The following is a 20,861-nucleotide window of genomic DNA, read 5'->3' as shown; positions in this document are numbered from 1 at the left end:
TTCTGCCGTGCAAACTCAACGTTTTGTCCGATTCAGCATCTTTGTTGTTAATAATAATGTAAATGTTCTCGTCACTCGTTCCTTATCAGTGTAGATGTACCTAAAAGAAGAGCATAACACAAATTGGTTCACAACAAACGTAAACACACTCTTTGGTGGGCCAAGCGAACCTCGAACCAGAGTTAAATAATTTCAATTTTTTTTTTTTCTAAATTTTTTGGAATGCAGATTCTTTTTATGTGATTTGCCATCGAAATGGCAATAATAGACATTCGTTTGATATGATCATGCCAAACGCTCAAATGCTAGTTAAGCCGTGCAAACAAAGTTCCTAGGAAATCACAAAAAATAAAATCAAACAATCAAAACAAAATTGAAAAAAAAAAAAACTAAAAAGAAAAATACGAAAATTTGTGATTTAGAAATAGTCTGCTTGTCATCAAATGGCAGAGGAACGTGAATATGATTTTGCGTTTGAATTTCAGGTAAAAAGATATAGACATATTTCAAACATTTCAACTTGCATTTCGTAACTATTTCTGCTGTCCCTGCTGATTTCAAATATTCATTCCTATTTTCTTTTTCTTTTCACTTTTGCTTTCATTTGCAGCAATACGCTGAAAGTTTGCAGAAACCACTGAAAACCTTCCGCGTAGATTTCAGCGCCAACAACGTACCGACTGGCGAAGGCTACGTTGCACGCGATGAAGATCTTTTTACAACAACATACAGCACATCACAGTAAGTCTATATATATATGCGCTTTCGCTTTGAATGGCGACCGACAACAGCCATAGGCCTATGTACCTGCCTATGTGGATGTTTGTGCACATTATTTCTTCTAACATCATTTTGTATTAACTATTTCAGATTTAGCACAACAAAAACCACAAAGAGTGTCTACGACGCTACCGACTATGTACACACAACGACAACCACTACGAATGGGACCGGTGCAGGAGCCGGTTCCGTTCCCAGCACCTCGAAACAGTCGCAGATCCAATTCAACGAAATTCACAGCCTGAAACGTGTTCAGACGAGAAACGAAAATGTTGGAACTGGCGGCGATACAACAAACATTAAACATTTGTTGGATATAACCGGCATTAGAGATCCACGAACAGGTCGCGTTCTAACCATTGGCGATGCCATACAAATGCGACTGCTCGATGTGCGCACTGGAGAGATGATAGTTGGCGACAAGCGAATTTCTTTGGAAGAGGCTGTGAAACAGGGTCTAATCGATGCCACACTGGCACACCAGCTCTTGCAGCCAGGCGCTGCTCGTGATGGCAATGGCCGAGAGCTATCACTTTTGGAAGTGATCCAGCGCGAGATAATCGAGGCCGAGTCGGGCTACGAGACAGCAGAGAAACGCATTAAGGTAACTGTCGACGATTCTCCAGATGCCGAAAATCCCAAAAATATTGCCGATGCCATTTCTGCTGGAAATGTTGATACAAAAACGGGACTATACAGAGTTAAATCGGGCAAGACCATAACCCTGGCTGAGGCTTACGAACGCGGCTATCTCATCCGCCACGAATCGGTCACTATCAAATCAAATGCCCTGTGCCTGAGTGACGCCATTGCTCATGGCTTAGTGGATACGTCTGGTTGGATTGCTGATCGTAACTCCGGCGATAAATTTAGACTTGATTCGGCAATTGCAAATCAGCTTATCGATCCGAATGTTCGCGAAGTTGTAGATGCTAAAAAAGATACGAAAATTACACTAACCGAAGCCCTTAAATCGGGTATATTAAATCCGAAAACCGGTCGTTATTGGAACGAAGTTACCAAAGAGAAATTGACATTTATCGAGGCCAAAAATCGGCAGCTAATCGTTAAACCATACACCCTAAAAGACATTTGTGATTTGAATCTGCTGGACAAACAATCGAAGATCACGAGTCCCATGCGCCGTGAAAAATTGAGTATAATGCAGGCCATAGAGTCGGGGGTGTTGGATGGTAATAATTTGAAGTGCGTAACGAAGCGCAAGGGTGAATTGGTGACACTGCAGGAGGCCATAGCCGACGGTATTGTCTTGCCAGCCGAATCCAAATACAGAGATTTCATGACTGGTGAGATCCTCTCAATACCTGAGGCTGTGGAACGAGGCCTAGTCAGTAGTGTTTCCCAAAAATCCATTTTTGACATTGACGGTTTCAAAGACATGCGCAGCAATGACTTTGTCAGCTTTAACGTGGCCTTATCGCGGGGCATTTTGCGTAGAAAAAGTACTGGATTTGCCCTGGAAACTAGTCGTGATTCCCATGTGCCTTTAGAAGTAGCCATGAAAGAGGGACTTATCCGGCCCGAAGTGTACGAAATGTTCAACAAGGGCATTGGTGTACACAATGCCAGTGGCAAGGAATTGAGTGTTTTTGATTTGTGTTATCATAATTTAATCGACCCCAAGACAGGCTACCTTCTAGACCCCAAGACTGAAGAGACTGTTCCCCTTGACTTAGCCATCGAACGTAAGTTTATAACGCCTGAGGGTGCTCTCCTGCTGAGCAGCCTCTTGAACATAACCCTGACAACGGAAACGGTAACGAGAACTATCAATCGTTATGTTACAATACGTGCCGGCTCCCAGGAGCCCCAAGAGCACCATGTAGTTCTTACGTTTACCGAGGCTGTTCGCCAGGGTTTCATTGACGAGGAACGACAATTGTTTAAGGATCCCAAGACAGGTAAAATATATTCTGTGCAACAGGCCCTCAACTTCGGCCTTTTGCAACCAGATGCAAATGACACGGTTCCCGAACCGACAAATCGCAAAAAGACCAAGTCGACCATAACAATTGTGACGAAACAAATAGTGCCTGAATCGGAACCCATAAAACTGAATACCCAAAACTACGTGGAGAAATCTGTGGAAATTCCCATAGCTGAGGAGGTCATCAAGTCTGGCAAAATCAATACGGATTTCATTCACAGTGAAAAATCAACTTATGTCGAACACAGCGTCCAAGAAAGACAAATTATTGAATTGCCAGCCGGCGGCTGGCCACTAAAGGACGCAATCGAACAACAGCTGTTCAATCCCGATAGCGGTGTCTTCCAAGTCAAAGGAACCGAACGGGTGGTGACCTTTGAAGAGTGCATTAACAAATACATCATCAATAGTTTATCGGTGTCGGTAATAGACCCCAATACAGGCGAAAAGCTATCAACACGCAACGCATTCGAAAGAGACATTATAGATTCATACGGAAGCTATACCAACAAGAATGGAGATGTCGAGACTATGCGTTCGGCCATAAACGAGGGTAAAATCATTTTGGAACCAGTGCCCATAACAAAGAGCTCGGCCAGAGAACAGTGTATACTGCGCATAAGCAAACTAAACAATTTAGCCGAAGTGGTTGAGATTTCCACACCGCTGGCAGCCGATGCTTCGCCGAAATTCGTCGAAGTGAACACCGTACAAAGAGAATTGACTTCACCGGAGCCTTTGCAAATTGCTCCCGGTGCCATTTATGATCCGTCGACAGCATTGGTTATATTCACCCACAATGGACAAACCGAAAATATTTTCGATGCGGCTCGTCATGGTCTGATTGACGAAAGCCTCATCCGGATTGTTGATCCGCAGACCAGTGAATCTGTGACAATAAACGAAGCATTGGCACGCAAAATCTACGATCCACAAAATGCTACCATTGTAACGCAAGAAGGCTATACGGTAGATATTCTGACGGCCATCCAGAAGGGCCTGATAATCGTTTCAGGAGCTCCGTTGGTAGCAGCCGAAGGTGCATTACGTACCATACGATTTGTGACTGATCCACGTACAGGTGAACAAATTCCTGTCGAAGTAGCGTACGAGCGTGGCATTGTGTCGCGAGATCAGTTGAAGAAAACCAAATCTTTTGAGAGTGACACAGGTGAGGACAAGGTGGTGGTGTTGCAAAAAATGCGCAAAATGATTCTGAAGCCTTCTGATGCTCTCAAGAAGGGCATCATAGACGAGGAAGCTCGTGATATATTGGAAAATAAGCAAAACTTCCTAGGTGAACATAACGAGGTGATAAATATCACCGAGTCATTAGAGCGCGGTCTAATCGATGGCAATAGAGGCAAAATTGCCGATCCTCAACGCAATCGTTACTTGAATATAGGTGAAGCCGTGAAGGAGCGCATTCTAGATCCCGAACAAACCAACCACATTCTCATACCTTTGGCTCAATCGCTGTCAGTGCCAAAATTAATGGAGCAAGGTTTAATCGATAGTCAGAGTCAAACCATTGTTCACCCAGAGAGTGGTTATGGATTGAATATTCGCGAGGCTATAGTCTGTGATGTCTTGGATCCATACTCAAAACTAAAACTGCCCATCATGTGTACGCTTGAGGAAGCCATTGAGAAACATATTGTAGATCCTGAAGAGTCTACATTCAATGTAAATGGAAAAGTCCTTACACTGTCACAGGCCCTAAAGGCTGACATATTCGATAAGAGTTACGACACTGAATGTGCTGCAGTGGCGATTCCCCCGGTTGGTATGACCTTCCCGGTTATTGTTGAAAAAGGTCTGCTTAAACCCGAAAAGGTATCTGTTGTACATCCGGAAAATAGAAAGGAAATACCTCTGCAAAAGGCCATTGAAGAAGGATTTGTCATGTCCATACCTTATCCACCCCAAGCTGATGCTGTGGATGTCCATCATGCTGTAGAACAAGGTCTAATCAACGTGGTAGATCAAACATTTAAACATCCCAAAGATGTTGGCCCGCCCACACCCATTCGTCAAGCCTTGGAAACTGGCCGTTTGGTTGTTAAGCCGATCAGTGATTTTGTTGTTACACAAAAACCCGTGCCAAGGACAGAAGTCATGGAGACAATTACAGCTGTGCATACAGTTACCACCAAGACTATTGAGCTAATTCAGGGCTATGTTTTAATATCCAACAATGAGGTGCAAAATGTCCAAACCGGTGAAGTTTGCAGTGTCGAAGAGGCAAAGGCTATGGGTATTTTAAGAGAAGAGGAAACCTCTAAAGAGACTCGTTCAGTAACGGGTAATAAGGAACATGTTGAAGATATTTTGCAACAACAGCCCATTACACAGGCACAGCCACAGGTACAGCCACAAACGACAACGACGTCAACAATAACATCAGATGGCACCCAACGTCAAATAATTCAAACTTCAGTAATCAAAACTGAAGTTCAAACTCCGATGGAGACCATCGACTCGACAACAAATCAACAAATTCCCACAAAGGATACTAAACTGTCATCGGCACTAAACAACGTTAAGGAAGCTGCAAAAATGGGCGCCCTAGGAATTGTGGCAGCCCCTGTCTTGGCTGGAAGTGCCGTTGTCAGTGGAATAAAACAATTGGTCAAATCAGCAACTACACCCACTGAAGAGCCAAATCAAAGCATTGAAAGTGTCCAAACTGTTCCAACGAAAATGCCAACTCAATCAACTGTGAATGTGTCGACTGTGGAAAAACATCCAGACGTTACAAGCACAACAACCACCACCAGAACTACTACAACTATAATTTCATCAAAATCCGATGAAACTCAACCACAGATAATTGAAACTCAAAAGATTATAGTTCAACAGGCAGATATCCCACATTCTACTAGTGAGAACAAGAATTCAGCATTGCCTACAGATGTGCCGAAACAAGACAGCGAACCTCGTGGAGTTGTTGAATATGGAGTCGATAATATTGAAAAGACCAAGCAGGAGACTCGTGAAAAGGACAAACCCCAAGGCTCTGATTTTGTCGATAACCTTGTAAAGGATACTGAGAACTTTATTAATACAACGACAGCCAACTTTATAAGGCAAGAGAAAGCAGGAGAGCTCCGGTCAAACATTGCGGAAGCAAAACAACCGGGATCACAAACCATAGATACTAAAATCACTACAGTCACCACTTCGCAGGTAGTTCCACCCACACCCACGCCTACCACATCCGTAACTGTAGAAACAAACGCAAGCGGAGAACCAGTACCGGTTGCTGGTACTCAGAATGCTAATGATAGCAAAGTTCCGTCTCAGGTTGTTATCACAACTGAAACAGCTAAAAAGACTACCGATCCAATCAATGAAATTGTTGAGGTAAATGAAACAGGCGATCAACCACAATATGTTGTGAGCTTTGAGGATTCGGATACGGAGGTAAACACCACCAGCACAGTTTCAACTACAACTGTTATTACGACAACCACCTCTACCGTTCTTACGAATACACCTTTGGGTGATATCACAGAAGCCGAGGAACCACAAAAGCCTGCAGAACCTACGCATCAAGTTCCTGGCGCAAACAAGAATGTTCATGAGATCGAGACTGCTCCCGAAGATAAGCTTCCCGAAAAATATGGTGTTATTACAGATTTCATGAAACACGAAATTAGTACAAGTACAAAACCCAAGGTGCTTGAGGGATTGCCAGCTGGTCAAGTCAATTCTAGCGAGGCGCCTGTAGACAATGTTGTCGTCAACGAACAACAGGAACCTAAAGATGCTAATAATACCCATAGTACAATGGAGACTGTTAATAACCAAGAGACAACGACGGGCGCAATCGATCCAAAATCTAAGCCAGTAATTGACAATATGGATGATGTGAACAGTGTTCCTCCCAAAACGGTCGACGAAGCCACACGTACGAAGGAAACAAAAGTCGAAAAATCTCCGGTAGAACACGACGATGTAGCCAAAGTTAAAGAGACGACCGATACACCCAAACCTGCGGAGAGAAAATCATTGGACAATTTAACAACAGATTTAAGTCATCCACAAACCGGTGTCACCGACCATCAAGACAAACATCAAAATGTCGTTGACTTCATTGAAGCCGAAAAGGGTGCTGCAGTCAATCCCACTGAACGGGAAAGTAATATTTTGCAAAACGTCAAAGATGCTGCCAAGCTTGGAGCCATGGCTTTAGTGGGTGCTCCGGTTTTGGCTGGAAAAGCTATTGTCGATGCCCTTAAACCTGATGAAAAACCAAAAGACTCGAGTGTTACTACCACAATTACTACTGTGTTGACATCGACGACAACTAAAACAACAACAGCAGCAGCAACATCAACCACACAGCCAGACGAGTCTACGCAAGGAGAAACACCCAGAGAAACACAGAATCAAAACCAACAACGAGGAGTAACACCACCCAAAACTTTAGCCTTGGGTGATGCGATTTCACAAAAACTCATATCACCCGACGAATGTAAGGTACTCGTTGACGGCGAAGAACAAGATCAAAGTGTCACCGAACTCCTCAAGGACGAACAACTTAGTCCTCTGGACGAAGTCCAGGTGTTAGACGACAAATTGGTTGTACTGCAACCCATGACGTACCTCATTGACGCAAGTGACGACCTGACGCCTGAACACTTGAGCGAGTTGAATATCTATGATACAGCAAATCAATATTTCACCGATCCCTCCACCGGCCTAAAGATTTCATTCCAAACTTTAGTTTTTGACATGAATGTCTTTAACCCAGAGACCATTTTAGTAAAGAATTTCAGTACTGGCAAATATGAAACACTGACTGATGCTTTGGAACGACCACTGCTCGACAGGCACACTGGTCATATGGTCGATCCAAAGTCCGGCAAAAAGATTCCATTCTTCGAGTGTGTTTCCCGCAACTGGATTATTCGTGCCAATCCTGAAAAAGAGAAGCCAGCAGCTATTGAAAATGTCATTGACCCTGAAAGTGGCAAAGTTATATTGGGCGATGGTCGAGTTTGTTCCATTGTTGACGCAATCAACAATGGTTTGCTGGATATCCAATCGATATCTGTTCGTGATCCCGTTAGCGGTGAGGTGATTCCGCTGCGTATGGCAATTGAGTTGGGAGTTGTGGACATGCAGGCTGGCACGGTCATTGATATACAGACATTGAAAGAAATCCCCATGGAAGATGCTTTCAAACTTGGTTTTCTTGTGCCCGGTTCGCGCAAGCCGATCTCATTGGAGGCAGCTGTACGCAAGGGACTCTACGATCCCGAAACGGGAAAACTCTACGATTCCGAATCTGATAATCAAGTTGACGTTCAGAAATCAATAGAAATTGGACTTGTTGATCCTAAAATATCTCTAATTGTCGATGCCAAGTCCCAGAAGGCAATTAAATTGGACTGTGCCATTGAGGACGAACTCGTCGTAACGGAAACTGGCCAAATTAAAGACACCCAAACCAATACGCTGGTCCCCTTCGATATTGGCGTAGAGAAAAATTTGGTGAAAACCGACAGCATAACTTGGAGTTTACCCGAAGTATTGCAACGCGAATATTACTCTCCGAAAACGGGCAAAATTTTGAATCCATCTACCGGAGAAGAAATTCTCCTCCAGCAAGCAATTGAGCTGGGATTTGTTGAGTTGGATTCATGCCTAGTTAAAGACGATGACAAAAATATAATTGTGCCTGGCAAACAAGCTGCCAAGGAAGGTCTACTTGATACAGTGAGAGGTTGTCTGAGCAGTCCTAACGTGAAATTAGACGAAGCATTTGTCAAGGGTTACTTGATTAGTACCAAGAAGCCACTTTCTCTAGTAGATTGCCTACTAAGAGGTCTGTACGACCCTGAGACGGCCAAATTCACAATCGACGATAAGAAGGTCGACTTGAAGACAGCAATTGCGTTGAAATTAATCAATTCCGATGAGCTGGTACTACTAGATCCCAAAACAGAGTCCATAATTTCACTCACAGAAGCCATATCCAAGGGTTATATTGATCCCATCCATGGCTATGTCATTAATCCCTACACCGGTACCAAACTGTCGCTGAATGAGGCACTAGAAAACCGAGTACTGATCCCGCCTAAACGTAAACGCAGTCTACCCGATGCTGTGTACCGTGGCCTGTATGACCCCAAGACTGGTGAATTCAGCAACACCATAACTCGCGAAAAACTCTCAACTGAACGTGCTATTCGCAGAGGCATTTTAGATCCGGACTCGACCATTGTCAGTGTAGCTGGCGAAGTCATTCCATTCGAGAAAGCTGCTCAGGTTGGCATCGTTGATAGTCACAGAGGCACGGTAAAAGACGATGACGACAAGGAAATCGACTTCAAAGAAGCCTTTGATCGCGGTGTGCTACTCGAAGCAAAGAAACCTTTGCGTCTTATCGAGGCGGTCATCAAGAATGTTTACGACGAAGTTGACGGCAGCTTTATGGATCCCAAAACGGGACAAAAACTCTCATTTGCCCAAGCGGTCGATAGTAATCTCCTCGATGAGGACAGTGTCCAAATAAGAGACTTCAACACCGGTCTGTACAAGCAATTGAACCTTGCACACGCAGCCGATACCGGTGTCATTGATGGCAGCAACGCTAAATTGGTGTACAACAATCAAAAGATAACCATTAAACATGCTTTTGATGTCGGCATCCTCATGGACACCCAGGCTCCCATCAGCTTACAACGAGCCCTACATCAAGGACTTTTCGATGAAAAGACCGGCAAGCTGACCGACCCCAAGAGTGGACGCAAAATAACTTTACTCGAGAGCATACGCAGCTTTGTCATAAATCCGCAATTACCCTGCTACTTCGACGAAATTCAAGAACAAATGCACAGCTTGACCGATACTTGTCGCATGGGCATCATAAATCGTCGTGAGGGAGTTTTCCGTGAACCCGGCAGCAACACATTTGTGTCCTTGAACGAAGCCTTAAACTTGGGCCTAATTGTAGACATTGAAAACGCCAGTTTTGGTCTGTACGAACTGTTAGCAATGGGTTTCTACGACAAACATACGGGAAAGGTTTTACACCCGGTTACCGGGCGTAAGTTGAATTTGAACGAAGCCTGTGTTGAAGATGTTGTCAGTCTATCTTCGAGTCTGATAAAGAGTAATAAAACAGGAAAGTATATACGATTGGCACAGGCTATCAAGGAACAGGTTATTGACGACACAAAGGGTTGTTATAACCTCAGTCCCACAGATCAAATAGATTTACAAGAGGCTCGCGCTCGTGGTCTCATCGTTTCGAACCGTCGTTTATTGTGTTTGGAACTTGTAATGCGTATGCAATTGTTTAGACCTGAAACGGGTAAATTCTGCGATCCGACTACGGGCGAGTACTACGATCTAGCCGAGTCGATACAAAACGGTTTCATTGATCCAGCAACAACTGTGTTCAAGAATCAAGTGACAGGCAAAGAAACGCCACTCAATGAAGCAATTGCCAATGGCGATGTCGACGTTTCCAAGGGTCGTGTTTTTGATCCAAAATCACAGTCGGCATATAATTATGACGTTGCATTATCTCGCGGAATTCTAATTACCGTAGCTAAACCACTGACCGAACGAACCGCTGAGGTAGTAAAGGACAGTGTCGATTTGTTAGGCCAAACTCCGGTAAGCATTGTCGTCAGTAAGCCACGTGAAATGTCATTGGAAGAAGCCATCAAATACAATATAATCGATCCAAAAACGGCGTTGGTACGTGATTTTGATACGTTTAAATTCATTCCATTCGAGGTCGCGCAACAAAAAGGCATTGTTGATTTGAACAAGCGCACTGTAGTTGATCCAAAAGCCTTGTACTTTGTATTTGATCCCACTTTGGTGATATACGTCAGAGAACCCATACAATTTGAACATGCTGCCGAAATCAAATGTCTAGATTTGGAAACCGGTATGTTAACATATCACGATCCAGTCACTAAAACGCCACAATCACCCGAACAACACGATGTGGATGAGAATAGCGAAGGACCAACAACAACAAATGAGCCTGTGGTTTATACTCTGAAAGATGCCACCACTTTGGGTATTATTGATCCTGATTCGGCATTGGTAAAGGATTTGGTTAAATCGAAGTTGGTACGCCTACCCGAGGCATTCCGTAAAGGTCTTATGGATGCCAATAAAGCGAATGTTTTGAACACAAAAACTTCAAAACTGTGCACCCTGAAAGAAGCCTATGAGAGTGGCTTGATTGTAACGCCAAAACGTTCATTTGGTTTACTGGAAGCCATTGCTTTTAATCTTTACAATCCCACCAATGGATGCTTTGTTGATCCCTTCCAAATGAATCCGGATATTATAAAGCGTAAAAAATTCACTTTGGCTGAAGCTATAACAGCTGGCCTAATAGATCCGTCGTCGACGGTGGTAAGGAATCCATCGACTGGCGAAATTATACCACTAACAGCGGCCATACAAAATGGCCTAATTGATGCCCACGACGGACGTATTTGTGATCCAAACGACAGTAAAACTAATATGGATTTGGTGAAAGCATCGGAAAAAGGCTATCTATTGGCCGCTGAACAAAGGGTAAGTTATAAGTGGGGCTTTCTTGCGCTCTGCCTCTCTAAGCAATGTTCACCATGCTCCAAAAAAAAAAAAAAAAAAACGAAAAAAAAAACAAATGCTTCTTTTTGTCTTTTTGCTATTTCTACATGTATGCTCAATATATATTTTTTTTATTTTCATTTCTTTCATGACTCTAAAAAAAAATCGAAATTTTCTACATGTATTCAGCTTGTATTTGATATTTTTGGCATGTTTACTGTTATTACTATGTTTCTTCTTTTACCTTTCGATTTTTCTTTGATCTGTCCCCAAATGAAAAGAGGTTTTATTTAATAAAATATATTTTCTGATAATTAGCTCACCAAATAAGGAACCCTCAGTTTAAAAATTTCTACTGTTTCTTGATTTCAATATTTCCCTTCCTTTTCACCTGATGTCTGTTAGAGCATGGTGTTCTTCAAATTTCTTTTTTTTTATCCTTCAATTAAGATGAAACCAATTTCACACAAATCAGTCAAACAATCACTACTACATCAACGATCGAATCACATGCATCAGACCTACTTTAAATACTTTACACAACTCGATCACATCATTATCATATGCCTCCTTGGATGCTGTACGTATCATACATTCTCCAACATAAATGTCGTCGGCAAGAAAAATAAGAAGAAAGACCATACAACATTTGAGCGTTTAAAACCAACAGCAAAAAACGCTACAATGTTTCAATGTACATGCATATTATACATACATATAATGCTTACATATACAAATAATAATATACACTTATAATTTTAAAATATGCCAGGTATTTGCGCGTTTTTTTATTCTGAATGTAGTTCCCTGTCAGTCCCTCTGTGTAAAGATCATTTATAATAATTATCCTGTTTTCTAAATGGGGGTTTGAGACATAATTATAATAAATCCCTACTTTTCCCCCTCTGATCCTCTTTGGCATGTGATGTGGAATTGCTAGTAAACTATCCCGAAATTGTTTTGGTCTCTTTAGACATACCCTTGAGATTTCTTCTCCCCTCTGCAACACCTTCCATCCATACTGTTTCCACTTGTTCTATTTATTGGGCGAGATAAATTATAGCATAAGTTTTTCATTTATAATGATTTTTCTATCTCTTTATTATTTCATTCATATTGATTTTCTACTTTTTCAGATTTTATATTCCAGTTTCAAATTTTCGTTGTTTTCTTGTTTTGTATTTAAGCGCTTAATAATAATAACTCCAGCCGAGCTAACCAAGCTTCTCTAACTTAACAAAAAATAAATTTGGTAGTTTGGTGTTTTAACCCCTTAGCGAACAAAAGTAGTTAGTAATATTACGTAGAAGTAGTTGTAGTCACATTAACAGACCTGTAGTAGCTTTTAGTCTACATGTCTATTCTAATATTGCTGTTATTATTGTGGTGCCTTATTCAATGTTATTTTATGTTTTATGCTTTAAATATTACTTGGACATTGAACGCCTGTCGTCGTGTATATTTCAATCAATCAAAAAAAATTGCTTTTGTACATACATACCTACATTTTTGCTTGAACGCTATACCGCCCGCTAGTCTATATATTTTGTGTTCAAAAGTTTGCAAATTTTTATTTAGGATAATATTGTTATTTTATATTATACATACATACTTATTAGTTTTACTTCCTTTTTGCATATCCGAAATACAATTTTAATTTTTTTTTTAATTTCAAGCTTTAGGAATTTTTAATTTGTTTAATGACATGTTATTAATTGTTTCTTCTTGCTTTTACGCACCTATAGCAAGCCGTATTTGAAAAGTTCAACATGTGCGAAGAGAACGTCAACGAACTGCTTAAGTGGGTATACAGCATTGAACACAAAATTGCCACTGTTGGAGGCCCCAGGGAGAAAATTGATGAGCTCCGCAATCAAATCAACGCTCTAAAGGTAAACCAATTGGAAACAATCCATTAAATGCATCCTTTTCTCAATTCGATTTGATTTCTATTTTTTACAGCAAATCAAGGATGAAATTGAATCTCAACAACGACCAGTTGCAACGTGCCTTGAACAGATTCGTCAGATTGTTTTAACTGGCGGCGATGTCTTATCAGCACCGGAAGTTACGACATTGGAAAATGCCGGTAGAGAATTACGTTCCCGTGTCGATCGTGTAAACGATCGTACTGTGCGTCTTTTGCGTCGCCTGGAAGCCGGCCGCGACGAGCTAACAAAACTGCGAAGCGAATTGGATGTGTTCTCAGAATGGTTACAGTCAGCACGACGCACTTTAGAAGACAAAGAGCGTGCTTTATCTGATCTGACGCGTCTTTCCTCCCAGTCTGAATCTGTAAGAGAATTTGTTAGTGACGTTATTGGCCATCAGGCAGATTTGCGTTTCATCACAATGGCTGCTCAAAAGTTTGTTGACGAAGGCAAGGAATTTTTGGCAATTCTAAATGATTTCAGAACCTCACTGCCTGAACGACTGCCTCATGTGGAACCATTGGCAAGTTCTGAAAGTCCCATACGGCAGGAAGTGTCTTTGGTTTCGGCTCAGTACAAGGATCTCATGAATCGTGTCAATGCCCTCCAGGATCGCATATCTGGACTTGGTGGTCGTCAACGGGAATATCAAGACGCCTTGGATAAGGCCAATGAATGGTTGCGTAGTACCCAACCACGTGTTGGTCGCGTCATTGCTGAGCCCATTGCTGGCGATCCGAAATCGGTACAGGAGCAAATGAATGAAGCCAAGGCGCTGCATAATGAATTGCTTTCAAATGGCCGTTTAGTTGATAATGCTCAACAAGCTCTCGATAGCTTGCTCTATACTCTTGGTGGTCAACTTAGCCCTATGGAAATTAATCAATTGGAGGTTCCTATTGCCGATCTCAAGGACAAATACCAGAAACTCCTTGATTCGTTGGGAGAACACTGCAAAACATTGGACAAGACATTGGTTCAATCGCAGGGCGTGCAAGAGGCTCTTGATAATCTGGGTAACTGGGTCAACCAGGCCGAAGATAAATTCAAACTCCAATTAAGACCAGCTTCCTTGATTAAGGAACGCTTGCAAGAACAAATAAGGGAGCACAAAGCCTTATTGGCAGATATGCAATCGCATCAAGCCAGCATCGACAGTGTCGAGTCGTCTGCCAAGCATTTAATGAACACTGCTTCCAATGCTCGCATAGCCAAAAAGGTAGAAACTAATCTGAATGATGTCACAACCAAATTTGATAAGCTCTACGATAAGGTTGTTAAGCGTGGCGAATTCCTTGACGATGTTTTTAATCGTTTGTGCAAATATTTGGATGAGTTCAGTGGCGTTGAACAAGAGATTGTAACACTGCAAGATGCCCTCGACAGTCGTGACACAAGTTTGTTATCGGCCGAAGAACTTGCACATCGCATGCAGGAACTTTCCAATCGCAAAGAATCTCTTTCGCCTGCCTATGAAGATTGCATTCGCAATGGCAAGGATCTAATCAGTATTCGCGATGTTACCGACACCAGTACATTGAGAGATCGCATTAAGGCGCTCGAGTCACAATGGCGTAACATCAATGTCAGTTTGGATGAAAAAACCAAATTGTCGAAACAAAAGGCCGAACATCAAGTGGCGTATGAAAGCCTAAAAGACCAAGTTTTGTCTTGGTTAGCAAGCACCGAAACTCGTATCACAGGACTGGCGCCAGTTGCCATTGATTTGGAGAAAATTCGCCAACAAAATGACGAACTTAAGCCCATTTATAAGGATTATAGGGATTATGCTTCCACCATTGATAAAATCAATGACATTGGTTCGCAGTACGATGCTCTAATACGACCGGAAAGCCCAGGACGTAAACGTTCAACGTTCAGCCCCATTAAACGTGTCAGCCCTCTGCGCCGCATGTCCGGAGATGCTCGTAGTCCAAGTCCCACGAAGGGGGGTATTCTGTCGCCACTATCGACTGGTTCCAGTGGATTTGGTAGCCGCAGATCCTCTCAAGATGGCTTCCAACTATCAGAATTATCTCCTGTGCAGCAACAACTGAGCGAAATCAATAACCGCTACACACTGATCGGTGTCCGAATCAATGATCGCCAAAACGAACTCGACAACATGAACGAGGAGGTCCGCAAACAATTTGAAAACCTTAAGAACCTGGCTGCCTTTTTGGAGCGCATTCAGCGCCAACTGCCAAAGGAGTCAGTATCGAATAAGGATGAGGCTGACCGTTGCATAAAGCAAGCACGCAAAATCCTGGAAGACATGTACGAAAAACAAAGTCTGTTGGACACGACCAAAACTCAAATTAAGGATATATTGAGACGTAAGTCGGATGTCCCCGGCGCAGAACAATTGCGCGTCGAAAACGATAACATTGTCGAAAAGTGGAAGCAGCTGAGCGACATCTGCAAGAACCGAATCAACTTCTCTGAGAAGCTACGAGATTTCCTAGACACACATAACAACCTGAAGAATTGGTTGGACAGCAAAGAACGCATGCTCACTGTGTTGGGTCCGATTTCCTCAGATCCTCGTATGGTCCAAAGTCAAGTACAGCAAGTTCAAGTATTGCGCGAAGAATTCCGCACACAACAGCCACAGCTGAAGCACTTCCAAGAAATCGGCCACGATGTTCTAGATCATTTGGAAGCCGATTCGCCAGACGCCTCTGCAGTCAACAAGAAACTGCAAGACGTCAACAGCAAATGGGAAGACTTAGTTGGTCGCCTGGATGAACGGGCAAATAGTTTGGGAGGTGCAGCTGACAGCAGCAAGGAATTTGACGCTGCAGTTAATAGGCTTCGCGAAGCTCTGCAGCAAATTAGCGATAATCTTGACAGTTTGCCCTCCGATGGTGATCATCAGGATAACTTGAGAAAGATTGAGAATCTTGAGCGGCAATTGGAAGGACAACGACCGCTATTGGCTGACGCCGAACAATCTGCCGCTGCACTGTGCAATATTCTTGGTGACCCAGCCTCTCGTGCAGATGTCAATTCGCGTGTTGCTGCTTTAGAGAAGCAATATCAGGCGCTACAAAAGAAACTTGACACGAAGAAAGCTGAAACGGAAGCTACCCTCAGAGATGGCCGTCACTTTGCTGAAAACTGTTCAAAAACATTGGGTTGGCTCTCAGCCGAGCTGTCTAATTTGGCGGAACGTTTGTTGGTATCGGCCCATAAGCCTACATTGCAACATCAAATTGACACTCACGAACCCATCTACCGTGAAGTCATGGCCCGTGAACATGAAGTCATCATGCTCATCAACAAGGGCAAGGATCTCACCGACCGCCAGCAAGATCGTGGCGTGAAACGCGATTTGGAACGCATCCAACAACAATGGGAGAAACTTCGCCGTGAAGCCGTTGACCGTCACACACGCCTCCAAACATGCATGGAGCACTGCAAGAAATACGTCTCAACTTCAGAAGTCTTTTTGGCATGGCTAAGAACTGCGGAGGACAAGTTAGTAGATTTGAACCCAGGCGTCCTATCGAAATCAAAGTTGGACACACGTTTGCATGATCTGCACACGTTCCGTAGTGAAGTATGGAAGCATTCGGGTGAATACGAGAACACTAAAGGATTGGGCGAAACATTCCTAAGCAGCTGTGACGTGGATAAGGATCCGATTAAGAGTGAATTGCAAGACATCCGTGAACGTTGGGAACGTCTTAACAATGATTTGATCGCCAGGGCCCAGGAAATTGAGAATTGTTCTCGTCGTCTAGGCGATTTCAATGATGAACTTCGCAATTTGGACCACGCTGTTGGCCGATGCGAAGATCGCCTGGCTGCCCATGATGCGTTGGGTGGAGCTGCTAAGGATCCTAAACTGTTGGACCGTGTCAAAGCAATACGCGAAGAATTGACCAATTTGCAGAAACCTCTGCAAACTCTTAAGGGAATGGCGAAGGATATCTGCGCTGAAGCCCGTGCTGCCGGAGGCGATGCAGAACATCTAACCGATGATGTTGATGGCATTGCTGATCGCATTGGAGAATTACAAAGTCGATTGGATGATCGCTTGGGCGAACTACAATCCGCAGCGACCGCTGTGTCGCAATTCAACGAACAAATAAAGAACTTGGGTATTGATCTGAACGACATAGAAAACGAAGTTGAGAAGCTTTCCCCGCCAGCACGTGAAATAAAGCGAGTTCAAGGCCAAATCGATGATACCTACAAACTTCAAACAAAACTTGAACGTATTGTCGAACGCATCGAGGATGGAGAACGGGCTGCGGATGCTTTAGTCGACGCCGGATTCTCACCAGATACCGCCCAAACTCGCGAACAAATATCCACTCTACGGAAAACATTAGCTCGCCTGGACAACCGTGTGCGTGATCACAGCCAACTTTTGGAAGAAACTCTACGCTCACTTCAAGAATTCTATGATATGGAATCACAAACGATGGACGACATTCAAGATATTAGCGAAGAGTTCCGTCGCATGAAACCTGTGGGCTCCGAACTTGAACAAATTCGTCGCCAACAGGAAGATTTCCGCAATTTCAGAGAAAATAAAATCGAACCGTTGGCACAAAACATCGACAAAGTAAACATGGCCGGACGCGATTTGGTCAGATCAGCTGCAAGTGGTGTGTCCACTACCCAAATCGAAAAAGATCTTGAGAAGTTGAATGATCGTTGGAACGATCTTAAAGAAAGAATGAATGAACGCGATCGACGCCTAGATGTTGCCCTCTTGCAATCGGGCAAGTTCCAAGAAGCCTTAGCCGGCCTCTCCAAATGGCTGTCCGATACTGAAGAGATGGTTGCCAATCAAAAGGCACCCAGTTCTGATTATAAGGTAGTAAAGGCCCAATTGCAGGAACAGAAATTCCTGAAGAGAATGTTATTGGATCGCCAGAATTCCATGTCATCGTTATCGTCACTTGGCAAAGAGGTTGCCAATCATTGTGAGCCCTCCGAAAGAAACGCAATTGAGAAGCAATTGCATGATCTGATGAAACGTTTTGATGCCTTAACAGATGGCGCAGAACAGAGAGAGAAAGATCTGGAGGAGGCAATGGAAGTTGCCAAACTTTTCCACGACAAGATCACACCATTAGAATTGTGGCTGGACAACACGGAGCGAGCTGTGAAGGGAATGGAACTCATCCCAACCGACGAAGAGAAAATTCAACAGCGCATCCGGGAACATGGAAGATTGCACGATGAAATTCTGGGAAAGAAACCCGATTTCTCTGATTTGGCAGATGTGGCTGGCCAGTTAATGCATTTGGTAAGTGATGAAGAAGCTGGCAACTTGGGCGAAAAGGTCCGCACCATAACAGATCGCTACACAGGATTGGTTGACGCTAGCGATAATATTGGTGCTTTGTTGGCCGACTCCCGTCAAGGTCTCAGGCATCTGGTCTTGACATATCAAGAATTGGTGGCTTGGATGGAACGCATGGAAACCGAATTGAAAAGATTCCGTTCTGTTCCAGTCTTTGCTGAAAAATTGCTGGAACAAATGGATGTTTTAGTGGAATTGAATGAGAATATTGCCAATCACGCCCCAAATGTAGAATCGACTGTGGATTCCGGTGCCGAGCTCATGAAACACATATCGAACGATGAGGCCATTCAATTGAAGGATAAGTTAGATTCTTTGCAGCGTCGTTACGGCGAATTGACAAATCGTGGCGGCGATCTCCTAAATAGTGCTCAAAATGCTCTCCCATTAGTTAAACAATTCCATGAAGCTCACACTCGTCTGATTGATTGGATGCAAGTGGCAGAGAGCGCCCTTTCCACGAGTGAACCACGACAATCTGATGTTCTGCGCTTAGAAGCTGAGCTGGTAGAAATGCGCCCAACACTTGACTGTGTAAATTTGGTTGGACCTAAACTATGTCAAATCTCCCCCGGCGAAGGCGCTTCCACCATTGAAACAATAGTTACACGCGACAATCGCCGCTTTGATGCAATCGTCGAACAAATTCAACGCAAGGCAGAACGTCTTCACTTAAGTAACCAGCGTGCCAAGGAAGTGACCAATGACATTGATGAACTCCTGGAGTGGTTCCGTGAAATGGATGCTAATTTGCGAGAAGCCGATCCACCGGCCATCGAACCAAAATTGGTGCGTGCTCAACTGCAGGAACATCGCTCAGTCAACGATGACATTTCCAGCCAAAAGGGTCGTGTACGTGACGTAACAGCGGCATCCAAGAAGGTCTTGCGAGAATCGCCTCAAAGTGAAAACACCGCTACATTGCGTGAAAAATTGGACGATCTCAAGGAAATCGTCGATACCGTAGCACAACTGTGCAGTGAACGTTTAGGCGTTCTGGAACAAGCATTACCTTTGTCCGAACACTTTGCTGACTCGCATGCTGGTCTAACCACTTGGTTGGATGATATGGAACAACAACTATCCAGACTAAGCATGCCAGCTTTACGCCCAGACCAGATCACTCAACAGCAGGATAAGAACGAGCGTCTTTTGCAATCTATTGCGGAACACAAACCCTTGCTCGACAAATTGAACAAGACGGGCGAAGCTCTGGGAGCCTTGGTGGCCGATGATGACAGTGCAAGAATTAATGAGATTCTAGACTCGGATAATGCACGCTATGCTGCCTTGCGCTTAGAGCTGAGAGAACGCCAGCAAGCCCTTGACAATGCTCTGCAAGAATCAAGCCAATTTTCAGATAAACTTGAGGGAATGTTACGCGCCTTGGCCAACACTGTGGATCAAGTCAACCAATTGGACCCATTGTCGGCATTGCCACAAAAAATACGCGAACAAATCGAAGACAATGATGCGATTATGGATGATTTGGATAAACGTACAGATGCATTTAGTGCCGTTCAACGCGCCGCCAGCGATGTCATTGCTAAGGCTGGCAACAAATCGGATCCTGCTGTGCGGGACATTAAGAGCAAATTAGAGAAACTGAATAATCTTTGGAACGATGTTCAAAAAGCAACCAAGAAACGTGGCAGCTCACTCGATGATATACTCAATGTTGCCGAGCCATTCTGGAATCAGCTGCAAAGTGTTATGAAAACTCTGAAGGATCTGGAAGAGACTTTGTCCTCACAAGAGCCTCCAGCTGCACAACCTCAAGAAATCCAAAAACAACAGGTAGCCCTACAGGAAATTCGTCACGAAATTGATCAAACGAAACCTGAGGTTGAGCAAGTTAGACGCCATGGCAGCAATCTGATGAACCTCTGCGGCGAGCCCGACAAGCCCGAAGTTAAAAAACACATTGAAGATTTGGATAATGCTTGGGATAATATTACCGCTCTGTATGCCAAACGCGAAGAGAATCTCATTGATGCCATGGAGAAGGCCATGGAATTCCACGAAACCCTACAAAATCTCTTGAAATTCCTAACAAAGGCTGAGGACAAGTTCGCTCATTTAGGACCAGTAGGCTCAGACATCGATGCCGTCAAGAAACAAATCGAGCAGTTGAAGTCATTCAAGGATGAAGTGGATCCCCACATGGTGGAAGTAGAGGCATTAAACAGGTATGTTGGTACTCGATAAAATCAACAGTCAAAGAAATAATTTAATTGATTTATAATTTATCTCCGTCATCCGATATTTGGTCTTAATTCTGAATTGGCAGAGGTTTAGAAAG

At 43.5% G+C, this 20,861-nt stretch overlaps 1 protein-coding gene across 29 annotated transcripts in view; it reads left to right on the top strand.

Annotated features, from left to right (window-relative positions):
- LOC101893893 (microtubule-actin cross-linking factor 1) overlaps positions 1-20,861 on the top strand; it is a 204,558-nt gene that overhangs the window by 170,885 nt on the left and 12,812 nt on the right. For 20 of the 29 annotated variants that reach the window (XM_059125040.1, XM_059125031.1, XM_059125041.1 and 17 more), the window contains 4 exons: positions 611-741; positions 871-11,287; positions 13,051-13,197; positions 13,268-20,748. In XM_059125040.1, the coding sequence (XP_058981023.1) occupies positions 611-741; positions 871-11,287; positions 13,051-13,197; positions 13,268-20,748 (18,176 nt within the window). Of the gene's footprint in view, positions 1-228; positions 486-610; positions 742-870; positions 11,288-13,050; positions 13,198-13,267; positions 20,749-20,861 lie in introns of all 29 variants that reach the window. The other 9 variants (XM_059125036.1, XM_059125035.1, XM_059125034.1 and 6 more) reach the window with 2 other exon arrangements.

This window comes from Musca domestica, unplaced genomic scaffold (genome assembly GCF_030504385.1).
Source record: "Musca domestica strain aabys unplaced genomic scaffold, Musca_domestica.polishedcontigs.V.1.1 31, whole genome shotgun sequence".
NCBI lineage: Eukaryota > Metazoa > Arthropoda > Insecta > Diptera > Muscidae > Musca > Musca domestica.
The sequence above is the reverse complement of the archived record's forward strand: the minus strand, read 5'-3'. Positions and strand labels throughout refer to the sequence as shown.